Genomic DNA, 25,534 nt, shown 5'->3' with positions numbered 1-25,534 from the left:
CTTGAGCAACCTGAAGATAAGACAGATACACATACTGCACACAAATTCTGGATTAGTTGTTTTCTGGCAGTTCTGTGTTCCAACAAAAGCACCTGTATTATAGCAATTCACAGAGCAAGAGGTGAGATAGTGGAAGAGTTGCACTTGCTGTCTCTGTTGTATTGGTCTGCCTGGCCTGCTAGTTATGCCACAGTGCTTCCTTCCTTTCTACAGTCTCTGCAAACGCAATATCCCTGATGTTTAAAAATAAAGCCACCTCTGAAAAAAATTACACTTAACTGTGAACAACCTAAACTAAATTGAACTGCATAAAAACAATTATATCAAGACAAAATTTATGTTTCCTTATTTACTACTGTTGAACTACTTTGTCAAGGAGGTTGCTTAGAATCTGAGACAGGAGAGGTCTAAGTCACTTTACAAGTATTATCCATTTCTCTTGAAGAGACAACCCAGGGTTCTCTACAAAGCAATTACCAAGCATTCAGTTGTTTTTCTTAAAGAAAACATAAAGGACACACCTTTATCATCTTTTCTGATCTGTGATGGAAACGAATATGTCTAAGGACCCTCTAGAGCACAAACTGGAAGGTGCAATCTTTCATTTACCAAGTTCCTAAGAAAACATGATGCCTCATTTTCTAGTTACCATACTTGAGGTGAAATGGAAGCCAGAAAGGAATATTACTTCCTACAATGGTTCTGACATTCCCTGGATGTCACAACTGAAATCAGTTGCAAAATATCTGTTGTTACAATCAGCCACAGGGAGCAAGACAGAAGGAACCCAAAGGTGCCAATCTGATAGCTCCAAAGACTCATTCATACATACCCTGAAGCAACCATCTTTGGCAAGGCCAGATAGATCCACCAACCAGGATCCCTCTCTGCCTCCTGAAAGCCACTCAACTTTAAGCCCCTCTCAAGCTATGGCAATGTCCACCATATCCTTAGAAGACCTTGTTACAGAACAACTGCAATTGGAAAACCTGTATCCAACTTACTCTCCAGCCACACCCCATACAGGTGCCAGATAAGGTGCTCAAGATTTTAAAGACTGCTTTTTATTCATGTAAATTCTTCAGAACCTAACTACCTTGGTAATAAGGTGTCTCATCTCTGGGTAAATATCAGGCACTGACTTTGCTTCCACCATACCTCTCAAGTTTAGGCTGCTTTGTCTCTACCTAATTTTCAGCACAGCTGCTACTGTGATCAAGAACACTTTACCTTCTCTTTATAAGCCAATGAATGTATTAGTAAAAGAGATGGTCTAATACTTTCTACTGAAGCTTTCATCTCTACAACTTGCAAAAGGCTCCCTTAAAAGGCAGAGGAAATTCTTTAAGACACCTGAAAAGCATAAATCTAACTAAACTTGAAATTTTGACTCTTAGTACTCATTCTTGTCTTTCTGAAGCCTCACCAAAAAAGCATACAAGTTTTTGTTTCCCCCCCATCCACCAACAGTCACTCTGTTCTCCAGAATTCTGCAAATCTAAAGAGTTAAAAACCACCCAGGCACTCCCTAAAAAACTTGAAAGTTTCCATCTACAGGCCATTCCCCACTCAATTAAGAGGCTGTTTTGGTAAGGCAAAGATTTATTTATCAATGTTCATGAATTATGTCAGATAAGGTATTTACACAACAGTTGAAATTCACAGTATGTGCATTTCACACAAGTAACTACGTGCAGCCTGTAGTAAGTTTTCCATGCAGCATCCAGATACTCCCACTGCCACATACTGCCAGTTAAAAATACCAACATCTGTAACACTTCCACAAGAGTGTCTATACCTGAGAAGGTGTAGTATATCCTTTTAAGAGGAAGTCTGCAATTAAAAGCCACATACATAAGCCTATTTAAAAGCTGTCATTCCAGTTGCAAATGGTTTTCTTCCTTTGAAGCAAGATCTGATCTATTCTCCCCTAAGCCAGATGATACTTGTGACAGCCCTTCCTCATCTCCACAGTTATGCTCTTCATTTTTTCGTCTAGATTCCTCCAGAGTCAGATTCTCCAGTGTCTCAAGATTCTCAGGTCCTTGACCAGTTAGCCTCTACAAAGAAACAGAGGACAGTGAACTTAATACTTTTTCTACTTAATAACCAGTGAAATAAGACTCTGCATACTGAATTAAGCAAGCTAATCACTTTCATTTGGAGGTTGTTGATATAATTAAAAACACTCGTCACTTACAAAAATCTTCATACAATTTCAACTCAAATTACTACCTCTAACTTGCAGACCACATTTGCTTTGTTGACTGTTAAGTTTTTCTTAGGTTCTTCAGTAGGATGGGTTACCTTAGGCAACCTAAAATATGGGAAGCTGCTTCCCAAGTTAAATATTTACTATAGTACCATATAGGTTTAATTTCAGAAAAAATTACTGTACAACCAATTAACTCCATAATTTTTAATCAGTGATAATAAAGCTACATTAAGACTAGATGAACTATAAGACTCAGCAGTTTGTAGTACTTCAAACTAAAAGTTCCTCACCCAACCTGATCTAAGGAAGATAAACTGGACTTTTACAGGTCATTTTTGAAGCTCAGAAGTGAACTTAGCTGTTGAAGAACTGTACAGAAGTTTCTAATTACATTAGTTCAAGTCTTCAAGTAATGTAATTTCAGCCCATAGGTTTATCACTAACAAGCAGTACTCCCTGAATAGAAAAAAAATTCAAGTGTAGCAAATAAGCAGTCTTTCAAGGCTGATCTAAATAACTGCATTAATTGCAAATTAATTTGATGAAGTTTACTTCTTGATTAATCAAGTTGCTTTCAATAATATTTCATTTTGTTTCCACCTCCCCAGTCTAGTCATCACAGAATCAAAATATTTGCCTAGCTTTACATCCCAGTCGAGAGCTGCAACCCTGCAAAAATAAGCTAGCTGATAGCCATGGAACCTTGATGTTCAAGTTATCTATATATTTATTACAGCTTCAGAGGCTGTTACAGAGAATCCATTCCTGATAGAGGAGCCATGGAATTAGTGACACAACTACCTACCCCCAAGGAATTCTCAGAAGGAACTCGAGATTTACACATTTAAGAACCTTACAGACTTTATGCATAGCCTTTTTTGGGCCATAAAACTGGCAATGCCTCAGTGAAACCTTGACTTTAAAGAACATAGTGTTCCTTTCTCCCTCTCACTGCTCTACTTTGTGTTCCTGTTTCAAGTTCAGTTCCTTAAAGGATACAGTACATACAGGCACTTCATTTAGCCAGCAGTCTCACACAACCTACTAAGTATATTTTATATATATATATAAAAGTATATTTAAGTCATCTCAAAAAAGTGAAGATGAACCCTTCCTTCCCTTGTCACCATCTCCAATATGCAAATGCTGTTAAAAGTAGATTGAATCCCCCCTTCAGAAAGCATTAGTCTTAGTACTTTGCCATTACTCCTGTAGGTTCTAAAGTGGGAAAAACTCATCCCCTAGATGGAACTTTATGCCTCTAGAATTAGAGCAATCCTGCAAGAAACAGGTCAGGCAGCAATTTAAAATGAAGAGTCACATGAGCACACAAAACAGAAGTCATGATTCATTATAAAAACCTTTGCTGGTCTTTCACTTTTTCATTCTACAACATTAACTGAAAATTGCTTTAAGTACCTCAATCACACTGGTCATGTAATGCACATGTTCAGCAAGGGACATGAGTTCTTCATTTTCTTCTTTTAGGCGGGCAATTTCACCATCCTTCTGTTCGATTTCTTTGTGCAACTGGTTCAAATAACAAAATGTTAGAAGAGGAAGACAATAGCCAGTAGTGAAGTAGTTATCTTTCAGAAGCTACCTTTTCATTTTCTTGAAGCACTTCATACAGAGCCTTCCTCCTTTCTTCAGCCACTTCTTTCCAATACTGAGGTGAAGGACTTCCTGAAGTAACAGGCTACAGTAAGTCTGTGCTAAGACTGAAATTCTTGAGAACACCTGACAATATCTAACACACACAAGTATCCTATGAGCTGTGATACTAAGAACTCACTCCATATAGCATTTTCAGATCTTAGCTGTAAAACTCCAACTAATTACATAAACTTACAGGAAACAGATGCTACACTGCATTAATGGCTATACAGACAGTGCCTTCACAAAGCTGCCTCAAGCATGGCAGCAGGCTCTGCAAGATTTGCAAATGTTGGTCTAACTGTGTACTTTGTGGGAGACAGAAGTCTTATTCCCAAGTCTATGTCCATGCTGGGCATAATGGTTCTGAGAAACTGCACACACAGCACACTGTGCCAGAACAGGCCTTCATTTCAACTTAATTATTAGTCACTTGAAAGCTTATAGCCCAGCCAAGGTAACAAACTACAAGACTTCTTAATACTGCTGCATACAATGGTTCTCAGCTAGTGGTTGCCATAAACTCAAATATTAGATATCTTAACTTTATTATACTACAGAGGATAAGTATCATCAATTCCTGCTAGGCATTACAAAAAGCCAAAAAGCTCTTATCTAAATGACAAAGAAACTGTTTCAATTGTACTCCAACAGCAGCATAGCACTTAAAGTGCAAGAAAATGTTTCAGAAGTTACTACATACCTTTCATCATGAGATCTACAGCTTGAATGACACCATCCTCATTTTCTTGCTCCTTGTCCACAGACACCTCAGCATTACAAGCCTTTGAGGCAAACTTGTTATTCCAGAGTTTCCTTTTGACTGAAGATTTCTTCTGTATAAAACACAGGCAGGTTTAGTTTCAGAGCAACATTTCAGCTTTTATAGAAATACAAACTTCTAAGTCTGCTCAATCATGACTGCAAATAAGTCTCTACAAGTCCTGCTTTCTTCACGTTATAGGTCTAGTTTACCAACATGCTCCTTGATATCGATAGATTTAACAAAATAAATGCCTCAGAAATTTTCCCAAAGTACTGGGAAGTTGCTAGTTTTTAATATAATTTATTACTAAAATAATAGAAAGCTTAAGCTGTGCCACACTAGTTAGCAGATTACACTTTTTCAGATATTTTTCAGCTAAAAACTGAAAAAAGGAAAAAAGTATTTCACTATGGGTCAAAATAATTACACATCTACAGATTATCTTTTAGTTCATACCTCATTGTATCTGCCAACCAGGCTACCTGCTGCTGAAGGCTGAATCATTTTAAGAGTCCGTCTTGGGGAAGCAGTGCATGTGGTATCTGTGAGGTATTTCTAAAAAGACAAATATGGTTCAGGCAGTTGCCATTCCTCTTTACATAAACTGAAAATTAGGAATTACTCATACTTCCATTATGATAACCCATGGGTATTCTTTTCAAGACAAAGATATGACACTCTGGTCTATGTTAATGCTTTTGTAAATAAGGGGATCTAGTTATTTGTAGCAGAGAGAGATCTTAATCTCATGAAGCAATGTTCAGTCCCTGCCTCTTATAAAAACACCCTTCATAACAGAACTTGAACAGGTCTTACAGCAGAAATATTCTGACTGTATTTGAAGGCCAGTTACAGTGTTGAACTTCAGCTAAAACTCTGAAACTTGCATTTGAGAGCAGCAGCATTAGACTTTTGGGGACAGAGACAAAAGTGACTGCAATTGCATGTTTAGGTGGTGAAGTTACACACATCACTTCAGGCAGTAACCGATTTTGTTACCCGAGAACACACCATCAAGTGGTGCTCACTTCAATAGCTGTGTTACTTTGATTATCCATTAAAATGGATCAAAAGTTTCCCTGCTTTGATCCAGACTATTGTTTTGTCTAAACAGTATGATTATCACCCCTCCTATCATGCATAAATACTTCTTTCCTGCATTAAGGCTTTCTGATTGGGTTGGTTACACTGCCACCATGGGATAGCAAACAATGGCAGACAACCAAGCAAGAGTAGCCAGAACACAATGCCACACCAGCGTGAGAAAGTTACGATTCACACCGCACTTCGTATGACACAAGTTCGCCTTTCCCACGGTAGTTTCTGCCACCAATTATCCTACTGTTCAACTCAAGGACAAACATTAACTGCTGTGGGAACAAGAATCACACTGTGTGTCAGACAGCACTCGCTGCTATTGAAGGTTAGTTAAGTACACTCTGCCAAGAAGTTATTGACCAATTCTGGAGTTAACCCATTGAAAGTGCAAAAAGCCACACCGAAGAATTTACACAGTAGAGACGCTACGGGACAAGACTGCTGTGTGTGTAAGTCAGACTTATCAATTGGCAATTTTCATTAATACCAGAGGTTTTCATTACAATCAATATGCCTCCTGACATGAGGACTACTAGCCTCTATTACACATTGTATTTGTACAATTCTGATTAGGGCCTACGTTAAAAGGCTTACACAAGAATAGGTACAAACTTTAGTAACTTATCACTCAACCCTCAAAATCTTAAATCTTGTAAGCATTTCCACGAATTCCAAGGTAACCACGATTCAGGAGGGTGACTTTAGAAACCAATCTGCCTGCTTGAATACTTCAGCTAAAGCATGCTCAAGTCAAGAGAGATTTAACTCTTTCTGAGTTCATCCCTATAAAGGACAGACTAGAGAACCTACTCTACAACCCCTCACCAGCCAGACAGATTCAGTAGGCAAAGGCACATAGCCAGCACCAAATAAACCCGGGAAAAATCACATGGAGAGACAGTAAGTTCAGTGTCAAAGTAAAAAGGACTTGCTGAGCAACAGGAAAAAAAGTAGTCATAAGCACATATGCCCAAGAAGGACAGCATGTTCCCAAGCCACACAGACGGCCAGGAGACTACTCAAGCCAACTAAACATAAGTCAGGTGGAAGCACATTGCAACAGATTGCTTTGTATTTCTTCGGTGGATATAAAGCTTGCATCAGATAGCAGGTACTAGCTTCAAGGCCTTAAAGCCCATACCTGCAGAGATTCTGATGATTTTTCTGCAGGCAGTTTCTGTTTCATTTTGGAATGCATAGGATCAACTGCAAAACAACAAAAAGAGGTAAAAAAAATAATATAACATTCGGCTGCAACCGAAGTTCGGGGGACACTAGTTACAGAACATTACAATTTCGGTTTATCAGCTTTTATGGCAGCATTATGTAGTCAGTCGTGGTGACGAGGCTCTTCTACAGCCTCTGGAGCCTCTCCTGGAGTTCCTCACCGAGATACGAGCTGGGAAGGCAGCGCCCCACATCGCTGTTACCGGCGCTGCCACATGACCCCTCGTGGACGGGCCTTCCCGCAGGGTTGGCGGGGGCAGGCCCAGTCGCACTCCCAAAACGACCGGGAGGGGGGACACGGGGGACACACGAGACATCCCTGTCCCGTCCCGTCGTCCCCCCCCCCCGTCCCGCTCCCGCCAGCGGGGCGCGCACCACCCCTCCCTCCGCGCGCGCCGCCGCGGCCAATGGGAGCAGCCAGGCAGGAGCGCGCCAACACCCAAATGCGGCCGTGAAAGCCCGAGCGCCCGCTCCCCCCGCCCCCGCGGCTCAAGCAAGACGGAGAGCCCTGTCCCTCCCTCCCTCCCACTCGTCTCCCGATCCCATCCCAGCGCCCACCACCGCCGTTTCCCTCCCTCCCTCCCTCGCTCCGTCCATCCCGCTCACCGGCGGCCGCTCCCGCACAGACGCCCAAGCGCGCGCTCCCACCCCTAGCACTCTTCGCGCGCCCGGCCCTCCCCTATAAGGAGCGCCGAGGTCACGTGAGCCTCCGGCCGCTTTCCGAGCCAATCACGGGCCACACTCCCCCCGCTCCGCCGGCGGAGCCCCGCCCCGCGGGCCGTGACGGGGGCTGAGGGCCGTGAGGGTCGGGAGGGGGAACGCTGAGCAGTTCGTGGTCGTTTGGATTTTCGTTGGGTTGTTTTCTCTTTGTTTTTTTTTAATAAAGAAGTTGTACCAAAGCAAATTTAATCACCTCTCCGCTTTATTGTCATCACAATCTAAACACAGCACAATCTGCAAAACCGGGGAAGAAAATTTAAGAGTGTTAAGCCGCCATGCCTGATACACAGTAATAATTTTATACATGATACAGGCTACAGCTTTTATTAATTATGCCTGAAGTATGCCGTTAACTTTGTTAGAGGCCACTTGACACTTATGTTCCTGCAAGTATTTGCACATTTATCTTTTATTTATGTTAATAGTATCTTTTGCTAACTCCTGAGTAAACATTTGTAGAGTTAGGACTTTCCTTGTGATCAAGGTCTTGTAGAGCAGCTATCAACATTTTTCCCAAGCAATATGATGGAGCTGTTAGAAATTAGGATAATTTCAGAGGGAAGTATTTACTTAGCATGTCACACTGTTAATCTTCTGTTTGGAAATAAACTGTATGGTACTTATCAAAATGTATTAAGCACGATGAAAGATGAAAAGCAGAACATAAAAAATTATGCATTAGGAAATCTTTAAACAAGAATAAGGAAATAAAGCTGATCTCTCTTTCATAAACTTGTGTAGTCTCCCATTGACCCATTTAAATTTGCATTGTCCACAATATCCTTTGGCAAGTACTTCTAGAGCTCAAATAACCAGTGTCTGAAGAACACCTTCCTTTTTTTTTTTTTCTCTTTCAATTTTTTTTTTTCTCTTTGAACCTGATTCCTGTATTGGCCCTTAATGTCCCCTGTCCTTGGACTGGAAGAGACAACAAACAATCTGTCCTTATCTAGGCCACAATTACACAGTCTGCCCTCCAGTTCTCTCTCCCAGGTCTACTTACATATCCCTTTCATGAAAGCTGTTCCATCTTCCTGCTCTTTTGTGAACTGTATGCCATTTGATTTGCCTTTTTAAATACTGCTGAACACTGGGCCGCACTCTTGTGGAAAAATCTGCCATAACTCTGAGATCCTGTTCTTGAGTGATGGTCAGTTCAAAGTCTGTCATTTGATATGTGAAATTAAGATTCTTTTTCTTATGCTTTGATATATTCTTTGTTTGTTTACATTGAATTTCATTGCTTTATTCATGTGCTACCCAATTCCATAATGCCCTTCGGCAGTTTTTGTCAGGTTTGTTCCTACTATCTTGAATAAATAGTGTCCTCGGCAAGCTGTCACCTCAGTTAGCTTTGTCTTCTATCAAGAAAATGAAAATAACACATACAGAATGTCTATCTAAATTAATATTTTTCTGTTACAGTACTAAAAAAAAGCTCAGGCTCCTAAGTTAGTTAAATTCTTGTGGATTCTGGAAGAAAATTTGAAATTTCCATATTTCAAAATACTAGCAGATATGCTAAACTCTAGTTAAATATATGCATAAAATCTTACCAGCATTAAATCTCCTTTCAGAAAAATCTGGATACAGGTAATGTGTACATAAACACAACATAAAGACATTCCTGTTTTTAAATTTTATGTATTTTTATACAGAAATATAAAAATGCAATAAAACATCATATGAAACTTTCAAATTAGATGCAAGCATAGATTTATATGCACTGTGTGTATTTTATGGCTGTGATACAACTTTTCTAAATATTATGTTTTCAAGTGAAACTTTCTCAAATAATACCTTTTCAAGATTCAGATTTAATTCACAGAAAGTTTTCCAGTGGATTTACAGTTCAGAAATGGGATAACTGTTTTTAGAAATGTTGGTAATAGGAAAGGGCCAAGGTAATGGGATATGGTTCTGATGTGGCAGTTCTGATTGTTTTTCCTTTTAATTTGTTCCTTGCTGGAGGCGTACAGTCTGGAGGTTTATTACAAAGCTGTCACTCCTTCAATTTATCCATCTGAAGAACATGTCCTCTTATGAACCACTGTGTCTCTGAGTTCAGTTTCTTCAGTTCGAAAGGGTTGTAAAGAACCCTGTCACCGTCTCAAAAAGAGCACTGAGAGTTTATTATTAGTTAGTTTATTATTAGTTAGTTATTCATAGTCCTAATTGTGAGAAACCAGTATAATTATATAAAAATCTCACAAAAAAAAGTTACTTTATTGTAATAATTCCCATTTTGGTGGCCCAAGGTTAGATTTAAATAGGGATTAGGGCATTTTTACATGCAAAAATCTGTCAGCCCAATGCTAGCAGAATATATTTTTCTTCAGATTGAATGCAATATAATGCATTTCAGCTTGTTTGTTTCATAAAAAATAAAACTCTCTATCATGAATACTTATGACTATTTGCACTTCAAGTGAGCCTAAGCAAATACCCCGAGGTTTCCCACAGAGCTCAGCCAATTTGTTAGATTATTCATGGTAGCAGAGAATGTGTACATTTTAAAGCTTTTATACTCCATTGCTACTGATAAATGTTATCAGTTTTTATAGCAAATGATAACTGGAAAAAAAACCTTCTTGGATGACTTCACATGCCTGGGAACATAGGAATAGGTGGGGAGGCATTATCCGGTCTCCAGGTCCTGTCTTGCTTAGATGCCAGTGTGTGGAAACTTCCTAAGCATTGCACAGAGGGAGTCTGGACTTGGCTATTAGAATCAAGTGCTGACAAAACTGTATTTCTTCTTGACAGTCACACTGTGACTTTTGCCAAGGCCTTTATTGTACTCTGCAGATAATGATCTCTCTCTGGGGTGCTTAAGGACTCTTTATTTCTACCTTCTACATTAAGGGCAGCTAAACGACATCGTAACTTTTTTTGTGTGTGTATGTTAAATTATTACATAAATATCATGTAAGCAACGACTATAACTGTTTGAGATGCAGAAAACCACCAGGGAGAGGGCCAGGAGAGCCAGTGCAGTGCTGAGCCTCTGACACACATGAACGTCTCTTCTCAGTCCTGCTCTGGGTGCAAGCCCTGCAGCAAGGTCTGGGGAATATCTGAAGATGGCTTTGGGCTCTCTGAATCAATAAAAAAGGCCTGTGGCTCTCACTGTCCCTCGCTGCTGTTTCTTTTGGCCCTTCTGTTCAATATTTATTTAAGGGATGAAAGGGCTCCCAGCCATCCACCGGGTGACAGTAGATGGCAGCGTGGCATCATGCTTCCCCTCCCTTAGCCTCTTGTTTCTGGGGTGTTTCATCGTATAGAAGTGTGTTACCGACAAGAAATTAAAGATTTACCTTCTTTTCACTAGGTTAATCAGTATGGATGGCTGCATGCTAATGAAACTCTGCATAAAGAAACTATTATATGCACAGCACAATCTAGGTACAATTCATAATGCAAGCCCATTTTAATTATATCCAGAGAGTACACAATTTTCTTGTATTAGAATGAAAGATTGTCCTGTGAATACTGATCCTTAGTGCTCTGGAGGTGAAAGGTTAAAAGAAATATCTACATCTCACCTAGTGATTTTTTTCCCTAGTTAATAACCTTGTGAGTCACTAAGACATCCCTTAAACACTGTTAGGTCCTAACCTTCTCAGCAATGGAGTTACCTTGAAAAAAACATCATTTATGTAGTGCTTTAAGATTTAAAAATTAAAAATTCTCTATAAAGGCTAGGATTTAATAACCTAAAACCACTTCCAAATCTGTTGACTACAAGTAAATAGAATATTATTTACAGACTGAACAAATAAAACAAGTTGTTTCAAATTTTACCCTTACTCTTGCAAGCACCTGCCGACAAACACAAAACCTACTTCAGAACATCACTATTTTTGTTTTTTATAGAACAAACCAGTCTAAAAAAGACAAATACATTTGTACACCACTAACTGAGAACATAAGTTAAAGGTGACACAGCACAGTGAAAAGAGCCAATAGTGTTTCAGATACCAAAAACTTCGTCCACTGGAAGTTGAATCACAAATTTATGTACAAAGCACAGGCAGGGATCCTTGTTTTTAATGTATATTTGAGACATTTTTAAAATAAATGCAAAGTTTTAGAGATGGGACGTGCATTTGTTACACAAAAAAAATGGCCAAGCTCTTAAAGAAATCATAACTACCATACTCAAAAGTGGCAATTGATTTGATATCTTGTTTGTGGAAGTTATCATCTCAGCAAAGGCACTGAGAACCTTTAGTTAATTTTAGTTATACTCCTAAGTGTCAGGAAAGCACAAGATGGACAAGCAGAAAATGAGAACACAGATAGTCAAGCATATTTAAGTGTGTATGTATATACATACACAGACACATAATTATTAAGATGTAACAAATCCAGCAAGATAGTAGGTAAACTTTAACTGAAGTTTAGGATCAATACCTCCAAGACCGTGTGTCCCATTTCATGACCAAGCACCCCGCAACTATAAGGTGGGACACAGGGAAGTGGTGAATGAAGCTTAATATTCACTGTGACAGCTGTGCAGTGGTGTGCTAGTTTTGGCTGGGATAGAGTTAATTTTCTTCTATCCATGGCTGTCCACCACAACAGTTGGTGGACAGTGGTGGACAACCCAAACCATTCTATGATTCTGTGATTCTCATTGGTTATATAGTTGTTCAGAACATGATGTAAGGAATGTGTACGCATTAAACACTGACATTTCTTTACACAAAAGCATTCCTGTTATGCCTTAGAAACGAATGTTTACTCTGAAGGCAGAAAAGAGTTAGTTATTATATTCTAAAGTATATGGAAGAGTTTTAATTACCACCTAATTTGTCTTGTTTAAATTTAAAAAGAATACTAATTTATTTTTGTCTGATGCATAAATATTTGGCACTGAATTAATCAGAGTACTGTTTTTGAAGCAAGTAGCTTCAGGGCTGTTACTCCTTATAACATATACAGCCAGTACAATATGCGTGGAAAGTATAAACAGAAAGATAACAGAATCCATCTCATCTCTTCCTACCTATGTCTGTAACATCCATACCAATTTGCTACAATCTCTTACAAACTAATTATGAACTAGAAATCACTAATCTTGAAGTAACTAATTATTAAGCCAGAAATTAAGAGCAGAGGTATTAGAGTACAGTCTTGCCTACGGACTTATGAGTAAACATTTAATTCTGAAAACAGGAATTAGATTCTGAATTACACACATTAAAAAAAAAACAAACCCAAAAAAAAAAAAAAAAAAAAAAAAAAAAAAAAACAAACCGAAAAGATGTTTCTATAAAGTTACCAATCCTTTTTAATTTAGAGAAAAAAAGCCACACGCTATTATGTAATCAAGTATTTTATTACACTGAAAACAGCAAAAAAATGATAAAATGGTGACTAGAAAATGCAAGTTTTTCAGAGCAGAAAAGGAAAAATACACCAGCAATGACGTATTCTAAACTTGCAGTGCTTCTCAAAACATGACTCACTTTCTATCCCAAGGAATGTATTTTTGTGGCAAGGTCTTTCCTACCTTCACACGGAATGTTGCCCATGCTGCTTGATTCTGTATTTCTCCAGGATGACAGCTGGACAGTATCACCCCCCACTGCTGAGACCCAAATCCTTAAAGGTCTGTATGCATCTGACTCCTCAAAGACTACAGGACTGCAGCTACTTGGTATGGTACTGTCCTCACTCTGAGGGAAAGCCTCAAGGACACCAGCTGATTTGTCTGTGCTGTGCTAACCAAGCAGAAGCTGACCCGCTCTACTGACTGTTTTGCTCAGCCTGGATTTAACATGCACAAGAAACACTATTTTTACTGTGCTAATGGGATTGAAGCCTAAACAAAAAGAACTATTACGTATTTTGCATCTATTGCCACAACCTACTTGTCAGGTTTGTTCTGTATACCATGCACATTCCTCTCTTCTTAGCAATAGATCTTATATTATATTAAATTAGATTTGAAGAGAGGCAGTCTGTCATTAGACAAAGTGTTATAATTGCAAAATACACACCAGCTTTCAGGCCCACAAGCTTGTCTTATAAATGCTACAACATTGCATAACCAAGTCAGAAGCATAACAATAATATACAGTTATCTAGTCAAGAGAATTATGGATCAATAGCATACAAATATTTATTTTGCTAAGCCTTAGCTCTCCATTCAGTACAAGATGTTACTTAATATGTTTAAATAGAAATGATGATATTTTTCTATCATATGAGCTTCATCATTGTGTGTGATGGAGGAAAAGAAGCACAACTATATAAAAGTAGGACAAGACTCAGCTATTACTCATTGCTTTAATGGCAAATATTTCTGCACATATATGTATAATAAACATACTTGGGTTGGTTGAAGTACTCATTTATGTAAACATTGTCAGGATACCTTTAACAGCCAATGAGCAAAAAAAAAATCTTTACTGAGCTTGGTAAGAGAGGTAGTTGACTATATTAGGAGGAGAAGCAATCTTTACAGAAGGAACCTGCAGTGATTTCCACTCGTCATCCCCTTCTGAAAGGTTGTGGAAGGATTTGAGCAGCCTGAGTTTGCAGAAGACAGCTGGTGGCTGCTTAACACGTAATATTTTGTACTTGATCTCCTGTTTCCTCTCTCTCTCTATATATATATATGCATATATATATATATTCTAAGTATACATATTCCTCTCCTCATAGCTCTTCTAGAAAGTCCTCCAGAAGAAAAACTGTTCTCCTGCCAGCACTACATTTGACAAAATTTTTTGGATGCATTCTTCAACCTGGGGCTGGGCAGCTGCCTGATCCCTTGTGACTGCATCCCTGCACTCGAAAGGGCAGCTGGAGTTACTGGGCTGGAAGAAAACTCCTTCCTTTCTCCTCCGCAGGCAGGCAAGGTGCCAGTTCCCTCTGAGGGCTTTCTGTGCTGGGGCAATCCCCACGTCAAGCAGCACTGCTGTGCCGAGCTTTCTTTGCATCCGCTGTGCCGGCACAAAGAGGGTCACAGGCCAAGTGTGAGTCACGGCTTAAAATAGCAGTGGGCATAAGACTGCAGCACAAAATGTCGTACGGGGCAGTGTGGAAAACAAAACTGGAAAAAACTGGCTGGAAAAGCAGTTATCTAAACGCAGCTCTTGTTAAGGACAGACTGATGTTATAGTTAAAAAACTCTGGCATTTTGAAATAGCCCAAACAGTGCAGAGCTAATGTAATCTTCCTATTTAGCTGCCCTGCTTTTTTACCTCCAAATAAAGGATTATTTTCAATAGGCATTGCCATTAGGAGCGAAAAGCAATCTGTAAGTAGGTAAAAATGATCTGTTTCTACTCTGTTCTTGTTCAAACAACAGAGGAATGTTGTGGGCAATGCCCGTGTCAGGGAAGACAAGACAGAGTGTTCACATCAGAGGGCCTGACTAATGCCAGGGGAAAGACAATAAGGTCCAAGGACTGAAACGCAGCTGCTGCCTACAAGATGGGCAAGAGAAAGGTGTTGCAGGGGAGGTGTGTAAAGGAAAGGTGTGCTATAGGGAAATAACTAATAAGAAGGTCAGGAGAGAACAAGGGGAACCAGCAGAGACAAGTAAGAGCAGAGACTGGGGGAACAAAGACTGAAATCTGTTGGAGTTACTGAAGAGTGCCATCACCAATGCCGCATGGGCTTTGAAACACAATCAAATGAGAGAGAACAGTGCCCGCACTTGTCTTCTGCCCGTAATCTTTGTAATATCGTTGCTATTCCAGTGACTCACAGGCACCAGCTTCCAGGGAAAGGGGGGGGAGATGCCTTCACCCACCTTGGCAGCCCGCGCCTCACTGCAGCCACATACCAGCAAGTCACCACCCCTTTGGCTCCCCGGCGCCTCCAGTCTGGGTAATGTTGGACAGCGAGGCTTTCCCTGGCACGCCTGAAGGAAGGCATGAAGGGTGGGCCAGCAGGCACTCAGGCCCAGTGCTGAGATGGCAGTTCTCCCTGCTTGCCCTGGGCCTTCCGACAGGGAGAACATAGGTCACAGCAATTTGTGTCCTTGCTTCGCTTCCATCGCTTCCATTCCAGGCTGTCCTTGTAGTGCAGAAATAAAAATGCTTAATTCTCTCAAAGGATTGGGTTTGCGTCTGTGGAACAGCAATTACTTATTTATAAACCCTAACCAGCTTCCTTGGGAAGCGCTACATCCACCACAGAGAAACATGGACCGTCACACACGGGCTGGGCTGTGCGTGGGCAAGATCAGTGCTGGGGATGAGCCCATTGCCATTTCAGTTTCGAATACTTCAGCTTCGTTGGACTTTTATATTTGTTTTACTTACAGTTTTACTTTGCATGCGTGCGACGGATTAAATTACACAAGATGTGCCACTACAAGACTTATTTACCCATAATATCACCACGCTTAAGGCTGAAACAAATTTAGGTATTCCCTTAAGGTGACGGAATTTGGGACAGGGGGAATTTCGGGAACAGTCATTTGTCGGAGATGAAGGAAGAGGAGCTGCCCCAAGCCGATACCACCTCGGGGCGGGGGGGGAAGGCGGTGTTCCTTCCCTCCCTCTTTGCCTCCCTGCCCTGCCCTGGCCTCCCCCTCCGACAACGGCGTTAGGCAGCCCCATCCGGGTACTTGTCCCACGGGCAGTTACACGAGGCGTGACGGGGGGAGAGGGAAGAGCATGGAAGTACGACCCAGATTCCTGGTGTGGTGACGGCTCGGAGATGCTCAACGCCGCTGTTGTACTCTCTTCTCTGCCTCTTCCGACAAGGCTTGTCGGTTGCTACGGTGGCTGAACCCTCCTGCCGGGAGCATAAGATAGCGCCCCCCCCCCAGAGACGCAGGCGCTTGGTACGCGCCGGCAGAGCGGTCAGGGCGGCGCCTGTGTGACTAAGGCGCTGCCATTTTGAGGGGTCGGTGGTGGCAGCGCAGCTTCGCTTGGCGCTCGCTCTTTGCCGAGGCGCAGGCGCTTCCGCAGCCTCCCGTCCGTTCCTGCCGTCGCCTCCGAGGACGCCTGGGCGAAGAGCTGCTTTCCTCAGCCCTTCCATCCTCTTCCCGGCCGTACCCGTACTCCTCCAACGCCGCTCCGGGATTTCTATGCCCGTCGCCCTCCTCCGTAGGAGCCGCTAGCGCAGGGACCGCATCCTCCTCCTCGTTCCACCGCCGCCTTCGCCTCTTCCTCTTCTCCTCTTCCGCTCTCCGCCACGATTTCCCCACTCCCCGGCCCCGGGGCGCTGAGCTAGACTATGGGGACCAGGTCGGGGCCGAGCGGCGGCAGAGCGGGCGGCCCGGTCACCGTGTCCCCTGCGGCAGGGATGGGGGGGCTCCGCGGCTTCGTGGCTTTATCTTGACATGGCTCCTCTCCGTGCTGCCAGCAGCGCCGCCGCCTCCTCCTCCTCCACTGCTCCTCCTGCGCCCGCCGGCTGCGGGTAGAGAGCGGCCACGGCCCCGGGCTCTCATCGGAGCCTCTCAGTCTCTTGCTTAACTGGGGGGGGGAAGTTTCGGGAGGGGTTCCTTTTGTTTTGTTTTTGTTTTCCTTTCTTTCTTTTCCTTTCTCTCCAGACACAGCAGGGAGGGGAATACTTTTTCCCCCCTCCTCTTCTTAACCTGGTCCCACGAATTTGCTAACCTAAAAACTTTTTAACCCCAACTAATCAAACACCTGTGGTGGGGGAAAAAAAAATGTCTGGAGAGAGGAAGAAAATAACCTGATAATTGGGGATTTGCTTTTTTTTTTTTTTTTTTTTTTTAAGAGGGGGGAGGGTATTTTAGAGGTTTAAAATTGCAACGCAGATTTGCAATTGAACAAACCTCGGAAAAAATTTTTACACTGAAAAGCAGGAGCAGAAAAACACTCCATGTTTTCCGAGTCGTGGCCATGAAGTGAGAGGGGAGAGACGCGGTGCTGCTGTGGGTGTCCCGCCGCCCCGGGCGCTGCCGCCCTGTTTGCAGAGAGGGGCCGAAGGGAAAGCCAAGAGCGCCGGCCATGCACAGCCTCGGCTGACTGTGCTCGCAGCAGCAGAGAGAGAGAGAGAGAAGGATCCCCGGGGGATCAGCAGCCCAGGGAGTGTATGAGGTGTCGGGGGATGTAGGGCTCTCCCAGTGTTAGGGAGCCCGGGTTTGGGGCACAGATTCGGGTTTTAGTCTCTAGGTGAGATAATACTGTCCTTTGAACCCTTATCCGCCCCTTGTCAATGGCTATCATGATCCCTCTCCTCTTTGGCAGCAGTAGCCTCAGGGCAATGATGAGCAGGATGAAGTTAGAAATGACTCCGCTGTCTTTTCTCTTTGCTCCCCTGCGAACCAGCGCTGTGTTGTCTGTAGTTGATTTTGTTGTTGTTGGCAGAGAAATGTCATACTTCCCGGGTTGTGCACTCTTCCTTTGCACCCTTTTCTCTGCTCTCCACCAAGTGTAATAATTCTAAAGAAAAAGGCGGGCAACATAGCAATAGTGGAAGGCTGAGAATAATAATCAGTAGAGTCATGAATCTGGCTGGGGTAAAACGCAATTTGTGATTTCAGCTTCGTGATTTTTTTTTTGTAAGCAGAGCAAAAGTACCCCCCATGGATTGGGCTTGTGCCAGTTGCTTTTTATTGTTCACATAAATTGTGATAAGATTTGGTTGGGGCTTGGTTTTTTTTGTTTTGGTTTGGTTTTTTTTTTTTTTTTATTCTTACCCCATTATTCCTGCGGCTAAACTGTTCGAATTTTTGTCTTTAAAATTCTTCGGGTTTTTTTCTTGATTTATTGTAAAACCTCTTGTCGAGCCATGGCTGGACAACTACTCACTTTGTTTCCTGACCCCTCCAATACGACATTTTCTTAAAATATTGCCTGAGGTGCGGTTTTGGGTTACATTAGCGTTTGATCTATTCAGTCGTATTAGCAGGAATCAAACGACTTGTTTCTGTTGTACTTGAGTCTTACGAAAAGGTGCCCATAGTTTAGCGACAGTTTCCAAAGGCTTTAGTACCACCTGTATTACAAAATGGGGGACCCAAACTCCCGGAAGAAACAAGCTCTGAACAGACTTCGTGCTCAGCTTAGAAAGAAAAAAGAATCTTTAGCTGACCAGTTTGACTTCAAGATGTACGTTGCCTTTGTGTTCAAAGACAAGGTAACTTGGTTTTAATGTGTCTCTCTGTGTTGTCCGTTGCATGTTAAGTGTGCTGTGCAAAGTCTTGCTGTCTGATTGCATCAAATGTTTTGTCTTGGATAGATTCCATTGACTTTTTAACATTTATTTTTTTAATTGCTAATTGCTGTAATATTTACTTAGCTCGTGTTTGCCATTTTGGCTCTTTGTATGCTGTAGTTTTGTAACGCGGAGGGTGCCAGTGCATCATTACACGGTTACTTGGTAACTTCTGTATTGGGTAGATATTTTTCAAAGTTAACACTGTAACTTGTTAACTCTAATTGGTCCCTAACTTTCACAATTGTTCGCTGCGAGGAGCTGAGTTGTGAAGGGAGAACTGGCTGGGGCGATTGCCGAGTTCCTGCTTTTATCTGGTGAAAGCAGAAGGGAAGACCTGGCAGTTGAAGGGAGGAGTCGCAAAATGGGATGTGGAAGTGGCCCAAGTGCGCACGCACATGTGAAACTGCTGCTACCATTTTGAAAGGGAGCGGGGAGGGCGCAGAGGAAATTTCCATTTGCTTGGCTGCCTCTACCGCTGTGCATCCAGGTGGGGAGCCGGGTGATATTTCTAAAGCCAGCTACAGACCTAAAATTGTAGGAGAGTTTCCATCCATAGGCGGTGAAGAAAAGTAGGTGCTTCAGGAAGTGAATGTGCTGAAAAAATGACGAGGAAGTGGAGATAAAAGGAAATGGCAACAGAGTACATAATACACAAACTGCACGTAGATGAGGACTGAAATTGTTTAATCCTCTCAAATGTATAGTTTTTTTGCATTCACTGCAATAATGATGTATTTTTAATGAAGACTGTTTCCTGAAAAGCTTTGAAAATCTTTAAAATTCATGAGTTCAATTTGCTTTTCTTTGTCAGTCCTAGTACAAGCAGAGGTGGATATGTTTGGATATAATTTCTGGGTGCTGACTCAGTAATACAGATACGAATGTCTAAGCCGTACCAACAGATTTTCTTAGATGACACAAGTTTAACGCTCTTAGTTGAAGCATTCATACAGCTGTTGGGTTGCTGTATAGAAATTTGTTGCAAGTTTCTTTTCTTATATCATAGTGAACTTGAAGACGTCCATCCCATACCAGATTGCTTAAAGTAGGAGTTTAGCTCAGGTTAGCTTGGTCAGCAAATAGTTGCCTGCTGTGTGTGTTCTGATGAGGGGGGAGTGGAGCACTGTTTGGTAAAATATACTTTGTCTGTTATGGAGCTCTCAAGTAGCTCAAGATTTCTCATGAGCTATAAGAAAGCTGTTAGAAACAGAAATACAACTTCAGGTGATTTTATGTACAGCAAAAACTTATTTTACATTCTCATAATGTTTTGGCCTTCCTTGAGAGATACTGCAATATTTATAGTGAGTACAAAAGTTACTTAGCAAATTAAAATAGACCTCCTTTGAGAGGATTATAGTTTATAGTTGACTTCAGATGGGCTCTCAATCACCTGCTATCACCAAATGTGGTATTGAAAGATTTCACTTTTCATTATAGGTCAACTATAAAAAATTGAAAAGGGGGGAAAAAAGGTGTTGATTGGCAAAGAGAACCTTGCAGAGGGCTCTTGGTCAGCCCAAAGCCATGTACTCTACTTGATAAAGCAGAAATTCTGTTAGTGTTTAGATATAGCTTTAATGTTTGCAAGATTAGTATGCAAATCTTTGGAGACTACAAAAATGTGTTCAACTTTTATAAAAAGTTGTTAATCTGATTCATTTATAAATTTTCACATGTAAATTTTAGTGTGGTTTGTGTCAAAGTGCTAACTTGTGTGATGTGGACTTTATACATTTATACAGAAAATCACAAATCCCAAAACAAAGTGTTACCTCTAGTTGCCTTAGAAAGGATTGTAGTCTTTATGTAATCTGTGATTTTTTTATTGTTTTTTAGAAGAAAAAGTCAGCACTTTTTGAAGTGTCTGAAGTGATACCAGTCATGACCAATAATTATGAAGAAAATATCCTGAAAGGTGTGCGGGATTCCAGCTATTCTTTGGAAAGTTCCTTAGAGCTTCTGCAGAAGGATGTAGTACAGCTCCATGCACCCCGCTACCAGTCTATGCGCAGGGTAGGTCTTCTTTTTACACTTGCTGAATCTTAGTCTTTCAACACTTGTGCTTTTCTTTGTGAATCTTAAGGCTAATCCTTTCCTTTTTTTATTTTCTCACCACATTTGCAACATGAGGGTTCTGCAGCCATGTGTTTATGGGGTCTCATTTGAAGGGTAACAAGAGCATATGTGTTTTAAAAACTGTTTAAATATATAGTGCCTAAGCTTTACCTTTCATTTGTCTCATTCGGAGGTTTGCCTTGGGAATTGTATCTTCTTGTCCTGTTTGTCCTTTAGTAGGCATGTGTTTATAATTCTTACAGTGACTCCTGTTGTACAACTAAGTGGTTTTGCTTTATGAATATTGGAAGGTAGACAGTCTTTGCTAATGTTTTCTTAAATTTGTAATTTACATTAACTGGCTACTGATACTAAAATTCAGTGGAAGGCAAGGAAGACTAGTTGTGCTTTGAGTAATACAAATGGAAAATTACACAAACATTGTAATAAGTACCACCTCTAAATTATGTGCCTGTATAGATAAGTTGCTTATCTGTGTCTTTGATTAATGAAGGGAATATAAACACAGAACTTTGCCATTCACAGGATGTGATCGGCTGTACCCAGGAGATGGACTTCATTCTATGGCCTCGCAATGATATTGAGAAGATAGTCTGTCTCCTGTTTTCTCGGTGGAAGGGATCTGATGAACCCTTTAGGCCTGTTCAGGTATTTGGTTTTGGTTTTTAACTTCAATAAGTAACTCACTCCTGGAGGGGAGGATAAGTGCTCACCTTAACCAATAAGCTGATAAGGTATGTGACTTCTGTGGGTATTAGAAAGTATGCTATTTTTATTTATAAAGAAATCAGTGTTTTGAATGCCAAATTCTGCCTCCTGTCTTTATGCACTGTTATATTAGTCCTTCCAAAATTTAAGCTTCCGAAGGATCTTTGCAAATGACGTATATGTAGAAATGCACACAGTGTGTTTGTATTTGTAGAAGTGGATTAGCCTCTTAGTACAAATGAATCTTCGTGTAAATATGATGGTGTCATTAAGGTTCTGTGAGTATCCCAAGTTGCTGTATTTGGTTGGATGAAAGAGGGTCTGAGATGGATGGAACCTTTGCATTATAATTTTCCCTAGAAATTGATGCACAGGGATGTTCTGCCACAACAACAAGGTAAATTGAGTGATATATCTGCAGTTAAAGTCGTACCTTTGAATTGTTAATATGTCATTGCAATGGCTAATGTCAGTGTTGGCAGAATGAAACTAGGGAATTCTTTAAATGGTGCCAAGACTCAAGTATGTCGTTGCTGTGGTCCCCAATTTCTGCTTTTCATAGATTGGAGAAGGAAAGAAACTAAAGTGGTTGTTAAGCCCCAGATTGAAGGAAATTAGAGGTTGCACAAGCTTTATCTTAATAAATATTTTATTCCCCTCCCTCACACCATGTAGGCCAAGTTTGAATTTCATCATGGTGACTATGAAAAACAGTTTCTGCATGTTCTGAGCCGAAAGGACAAGACTGGAATTGTTGTCAACAACCCTAACCAGTCAGTGTTTCTCTTCATTGACAGACAGCACTTGCAGGTAAACTTCTTTTGTCCTCATCTTAACAAGTGTGTTTTAATCATAAAAAGCCTTTTCTACTTGGGAACATCAGTGATTCTGTTGGAAAATACTCAAGTAGAAAAATGGATCATGCATTCACGATTGCGTTTTGGCAGTTTCAGAGGAAAGTTACGCTATAAATAGGATTCATACGTGCAAAAGCTAACTATGGGTCACAGATGCATTCACATAGAATTAATGTTTTTGTATTAAAAATTAAATAAGTTCTAAAATAGACCTAGAAGTGTTCTGGAAAAATTAAAACATTGTTTTGATTTGGGTGATAATACAGAAATTGTTCAAGTGAAGAATGAACAGAATAACGAAAACATTTTATTCATTAGAGGTTGCAGACTAATTTTAAGTTCAGGCTGTTTATATGTATGAAACAGTGAATTTTAAATGTCTGTGGGGTCTGCCTGTTAGTCCTGAGTTAACTTTTAGGTTTAATAGCTTTTCTTTGGGTTTTCTTTGCCTCTAGACTCCAAAAAACAAAGCTACAATCTTCAAGTTATGCAGCATCTGCCTGTATCTGCCACAGGAGCAGCTCACTCACTGGACGGTTGGTACCATAGAGGATCACCTCTGTCCTTACATGCCAGAGTAAGATACTGGCCAGCAAAATGGGGAAGATCACAGAGTGCAGCAGTGGATTTTCACTTTCCTCACCACTTTATTCTTTCAGAATTTAGAAGAAAATGGACTCATGTTCAGAACACTATACATTGTGAAACTTGATCATCCTGGATTTTTTTAATCATTTGTATCTCAGAACTTTGCAATTTTTTTTTAGATGTTTTCTGCATGGACCTTGTGAAAGAAAGGATGCTCTGCACACTTCTGCACTGCATCAGCATCTTGCTAAAATGTGAAATGAAGGGACTCTACATTGAAACAAATGTATCCGAAAGCACAAGGTGATCATTTGTGGTGGTGTTCCCATTTGTGCTGGTCATGCCCCCTAACATCTATAATGTTAACCATCAGTATTTGGAGGGTGAGAAGTGAATGTAACGGGTATAAAAGCCTTATAGCTTTGCTATTAATGATTGTATCGAAGAGCACTATCACTCGTTTTAATGAACGAAAAAGTGGCTATTACAATAGGACGTAAATGTGGGAAAGAAATCTTTCTTTAAAAAAAATGCATCTCATTTAATGTGTAGGCATTTTTTGCCTCTTTTAGTTTGCTTGGCCATGTCTAAGTTTACTGGCACTTTTGTTTTGGATCTCTTTCCCCAAGTTGCTGTATAACTGTATGAAGGTATTCTTTTGAGTTGGATGCATTTATACAGATGAGGCAGACCTGGAGTCTGAAGTTGCTAAAGCAGCTCAAAAAAAGGTAAAATAATAGCTGCAGAAACAATGTTGGTAGAGGATTATTTTTTCTTGAGAGTTGAGACTTGTAAACTTGCAGGTGAACTGTGCAGGAAATACTGGTTTCTAAAACATTTCTTATGGAAAACCCATTGAGGTTTTTTTTTTTTTCTTTTGGAATAGACATTATAAACCAATGTAAAATAGTGTTTGGAGTGTCAAAAGTTGGTTCTGGCAGAACATTTTAAGATTGTGCAATTATAAAAGGAAGACTACTGTATAGTTTTGATGACAAAGAAGGCTCTGCTTAAGGGTTGAGTACTTTACTGGAATAAAACTGCATAAGCCTGCTCCCTTTGGATAAAACTAGTGCTTACCTGTTTAAAACTTGTATTTAGCTTTTGTTTGGAATTGGAAAAAAATTGGAATTTAAATAAATTAGGTGAAAGATGACTGGTTTTATTTATGAAAATCCTATGAATTGAATTTCAGTAGTGTCTTATGTCTTAAGTGTCCCCCATTGCAAACACTGAAAATGTACAGAATGTAAATGTTTATGAAGGTTAGCAAAGATTAGTGGCAAAGGTGTTCTATGTGGGCTCTATGTTTTGAAAGTACCTGCCAGAAATAATGGAATTACTGGCATACTGTTGTATTAGTACACGGGTATTTTTACTTCCTCAGTTATAAGTTCCTACAAGTTAATCTGAAGCACCCTAGAAGAACACCACGTGGAAGCTCCAACTTCACTTTCATAGATGCCATACATTACAAAGAAATATCTTGAAAATGCTGCTCTACAGAATGCTAAGACTTTCTAAAATATTTAGTAACTGCCACACCTCTTAAAATCACTGAAAATTTCCCAGCTTTAAGTGCCTCTTTGAATGATGTGTAAGATATAATACCAAGGGTCCACATGAAGCTTGAGATAGGAAACAAATTCCAGGCTCCTGAAACTTTAACTTTCAAGACCCTACAAAACCTAAATGCCACCCTTTGTTCTTAATTTGTCATTTTGGACATCATCTCACAGCAATGAGAATAGGGCCATAGTTACCTTGGTTAGCAAAGCAAATGATGTAGTTCTTGCATTAGGAATTTTGGTTTTCTTCATTCTGATTTCTCTTAGAAGAAACCTCAAGGTGTGTGTGCCTGAGTGGCTGCGTACAGTGTTTTTTAAGTGTCAGCAGTGGTATGATCCTTAAGTTTAATTGTCTGTATTACAGGAAACAACCCATTCAGTTTAATCGCTTTAGTTTTGTATGGGATGCGTAAGACAGGCTGCTTGTTTGTTCCTTGTGACAGTGATCCCAGAGTTCAATAATACCATGCTTTCTTGGGAGAACACAGTTGGAATTAGGCAAAACAAAAAATTGGAATACTAATTTTGCTAAATGTCCATTCTACCCAACTAACAAACATTATGCCTTTGCTGTGCTATCAGATTGAGTTGATAGCCATCTGTATTGTCTAAGTAGTGGGGGGAAAAAGGTAAAGGGGACCAATGGGCTTCAGAGCATGAGAATCTTGGGGAGTGCAAATTTGTTCTTGTGTTGTCAGCTTTGAAGGGTATCTCTTTCTCCTCTTAAACAGAATGGCTTTCGAGGGAAGAGATTGAACTCTTGTTCCATTCTTCCTCAGTGGAGCTTTCAGTTTGATCTTAGAATATTCTTCTGATAAGTTACTTCAGCAAAATGCCCTTCAGAAGTGAATGGAAGCAGTTCATAATATCTAGCTTTTGGTTTCAGGCCCTC

General features: G+C 40.6%; 2 protein-coding genes across 5 annotated transcripts; one reads left to right on the top strand and one right to left on the bottom strand.

Moving 5' to 3' along the window:
- Positions 1-1,584: 1,584 nt before the first annotated feature.
- Positions 1,585-16,135, bottom strand: GMNN (geminin DNA replication inhibitor). 4 transcript variants are annotated; one of them, XM_027745336.2, is made up of 7 exons: positions 13,201-16,135; positions 6,877-6,941; positions 5,094-5,192; positions 4,575-4,704; positions 3,819-3,901; positions 3,635-3,745; positions 1,585-2,060 (listed from the first exon to the last, which is right to left on the bottom strand). In XM_027745336.2, the coding sequence occupies exons 1-7, from the start codon at positions 13,220-13,222 to the stop codon at positions 1,875-1,877; spliced, it is 696 nt and encodes a 231-aa protein (XP_027601137.2). In that variant the 5' UTR covers positions 13,223-16,135; the 3' UTR covers positions 1,585-1,874. The 4 variants fall into 4 exon arrangements, with proteins under 4 accessions (XP_027601137.2, XP_039237379.1, XP_027601138.1 ...); XM_039381445.1 differs by having other exon boundaries at positions 4,575-4,707; positions 13,201-16,129; XM_027745337.2 differs by lacking the exon at positions 13,201-16,135 and adding an exon at positions 7,569-7,628 and having other exon boundaries at positions 4,575-4,707.
- Positions 16,136-17,387: 1,252 nt separating this feature from the next.
- On the top strand, positions 17,388-24,230 carry CUNH6orf62 (chromosome unknown C6orf62 homolog). The gene is made up of 5 exons (XM_027745339.2): positions 17,388-18,761; positions 20,682-20,858; positions 21,447-21,569; positions 22,305-22,439; positions 22,942-24,230. Exons 1-5 carry the CDS (start codon positions 18,633-18,635, stop codon positions 23,065-23,067), a joined length of 690 nt encoding a protein of 229 aa, XP_027601140.1. The 5' UTR covers positions 17,388-18,632; the 3' UTR covers positions 23,068-24,230.
- Positions 24,231-25,534: the final 1,304 nt, after the last annotated feature.

This window comes from Pipra filicauda, unplaced genomic scaffold, assembly GCF_003945595.2.
Source record: "Pipra filicauda isolate LSUMZ 115617 unplaced genomic scaffold, ASM394559v2 scaffold224_size1409572_pilon, whole genome shotgun sequence".
NCBI lineage: Eukaryota > Metazoa > Chordata > Aves > Passeriformes > Pipridae > Pipra > Pipra filicauda.
This window is presented reverse-complemented; position numbering and strand designations above follow the sequence as displayed.